Source organism: Dendrobium catenatum, unplaced genomic scaffold, assembly GCF_001605985.2.
Source record: "Dendrobium catenatum unplaced genomic scaffold, ASM160598v2 fragScaff_scaffold_201, whole genome shotgun sequence".
Taxonomy (NCBI): Eukaryota; Viridiplantae; Streptophyta; class Magnoliopsida; order Asparagales; family Orchidaceae; genus Dendrobium; species Dendrobium catenatum.
Window position 1 is genome coordinate 56,062 of NW_021318663.1, and position 2,128 is coordinate 58,189.

At 39.8% G+C, this 2,128-nt stretch overlaps 1 protein-coding gene across 1 annotated transcript; it reads left to right on the plus strand.

Annotated features, from left to right (window-relative positions):
• The first annotated feature begins 649 nt into the window (after window positions 1-649).
• Window positions 650-1,886, plus strand: LOC110098948. The gene is made up of 2 exons (XM_020825910.2): window positions 650-1,493; window positions 1,584-1,886. Exons 1-2 carry the CDS (start codon window positions 885-887, stop codon window positions 1,644-1,646), a joined length of 672 nt encoding a protein of 223 aa, XP_020681569.1. The 5' UTR covers window positions 650-884; the 3' UTR covers window positions 1,647-1,886.
• The last annotated feature ends 242 nt before the right edge of the window (window positions 1,887-2,128 follow it).

A 2,128-nucleotide genomic window follows, 5' to 3' on the forward strand; every position in this document is an offset into this window, starting at 1 on the left:
TGCTGATCAAATAAATATTTTATAAATATAGCAAAATTTATGAAATCACAATCTCATATAATAAAAATATATAATAAGATGTATAATATAAACTTTATGTAGGGTGTCAACATATCTCTAGCAAGACTACTTGTCTCTCAATGCTTCAGTTATACTTATTTGATTTAGGGAATAAGCAATGGTGGGAAAGGTGATTTAGCATACTCCGACATTCAATTTGATGATAAATTAAATTTTTATTTTGATCAATTTAAGACTTTGTCACCAACTACCTATATGCCAAAATATTATTGATATTTAGAATTCAGTTATTATAATAACTGTATTCAAGAACTACTAAAATTTTTTAAATAGTTTCTCTCATAAATGGCGGTTATTTTCTTTTACAAATATAACCGCCCTAACTACCGATTTAACGTCTGCGGCGTTACATGCTCCAACGGAACCTTAAACAAACCGCTTCCCATCACCGCCAAATTCGCTAAATCATACCAGAATAACCCAATCCCTAGGAGAAGGTAATCATAGCGGCGGTCTGCCGACTCCTCACATTATCTAAGCGTATATTGCGTATCTTATTATATATATGCGATATTCCGATTTCATAAATTTAATTACAAGATTAGCCTCGATAGCATTCGATCGGACCCATTGCCCGCCTTGCATCGTATGGCCCAAATTAAGCAAAATTCAAATAAACAAACTCATTTCGACGGTGGATAGATTTACCCGCATATAGTTTAAAATGCGAGGTACCGTACGTTAATTTATTTGCAGCATCGATACATAAACCTGGAGCCGTGGAGCATACCCCACACGAACGTTGCACCTTCTTCTTCCCTCTCTTGTTCTTCTTCATCTTCCCGTTGTGCTTCTCTCTAACGATGTCGTTGAGAGGTCAGGGCGTGGCCGGAGAGAGTCGGGGAGAAGTCGGCGGCGCCGCCGGAGAGAAGGTAGCGACGCGCTCTCCTGCCAGGCAATCTCGTTTTCACAACTTTTCCTTTCCAACGATGAACTGGGGCAGTCAACGGCTTCTCCGCTGCGTGAACCCCGTCGCTGGAATCGACGGCTCTGCCGCTGGATCGACGGTTCCTGAAACCCAAATAGAGCTCCGAAAGAAGAGGCAAGCCTCATATTCTCCTGAAGCAGGAGTGTTCAAAGAAAAGGAGACAGAGCAGGATGAACCTTCTTCCGCCGCCGCTGAAGCGGCCGCTGCAGCGCCAGCCAGGCCGTGGAATCTTAGGGCAAGAAGAGCTTCGTGCTTCGCCCCATCGGAAAGCGGAAGAAACTGTTACGCTAAGCCTCTGTTGGGAAAAGACGATCCGGCCAAAGGCGGAATGCTAAAATCGATGGTCGGCGAAAATGGGAAGCGGAGGGAATTCTCTGTTTCCCTATCTCGCGAGGAGATCGAAGAGGACTTCTACGCCTTCAAGGGGACGAAGCCCAGTCGACGACCTAAAAAGAGGCCTAAGACCGTGCAGAAACAACTCGATGTAAGAAGAAATTTCAAATTCGGATTCAAATAATCCCTTCTATTTGTATTTTGGATCCCTATTTTTGAATTTCTCGATTCATCTTCGCAGGCGCTGTTCCCTGGTCTGTGGCTTTCGGAGGTTACAGCGGATGATTACAAAGTAGTTGAATGAGGCCATTGTTCATTCTTCTTTCAGGTATTTCTGCTAATAATTTGAATCAAGACTAATAGCAAATGATCTTCTTTCTGGAAGACGCGAATAGGGCATCCAATACTACATTCATGGAGAGGAAATTTATAGGAGTTCTAAGGTGCAGACTATCGACATTTATTGTTATCCTGTAGCTTTGGTTTGAGTGATTCTTCAGTTTACCATATTCTTATATAAATTTCGGAATATTAAAAAAAAAAAGCTTTATAATTTGCAATTTTATGCTCTGAAATTTTACCTATATTTCATCCGTTTCTTTCGTACAATCCTTTTTTTAGTGCACAAAAGTGCAATTTTCTTAGTTATTAATATGTTTTAATCTATAATAATGATAGTGAGATAAACTTATTACTATTCTCTTTGTTTAAGAATTACATTTGTTTCAAAAAGTTATTAACTTGTGAAATGTTAAATTATTGTTAAGATTTTGAGATTAAGGTTTC

Excerpts from the sequence above, each read along its gene's own strand:
- LOC110098948 (XM_020825910.2), top strand. The coding sequence starts at position 885 with ATGTCGTTGAGAGGTCAGGGCGTGGCCGGAGAGAGTCGGGGAGAAGTC. Across the intron at positions 1,494-1,583 it reads CCGTGCAGAAACAACTCGAT|GCGCTGTTCCCTGGTCTGTG; the intron begins GTAAGAAGAAAT and ends TCATCTTCGCAG.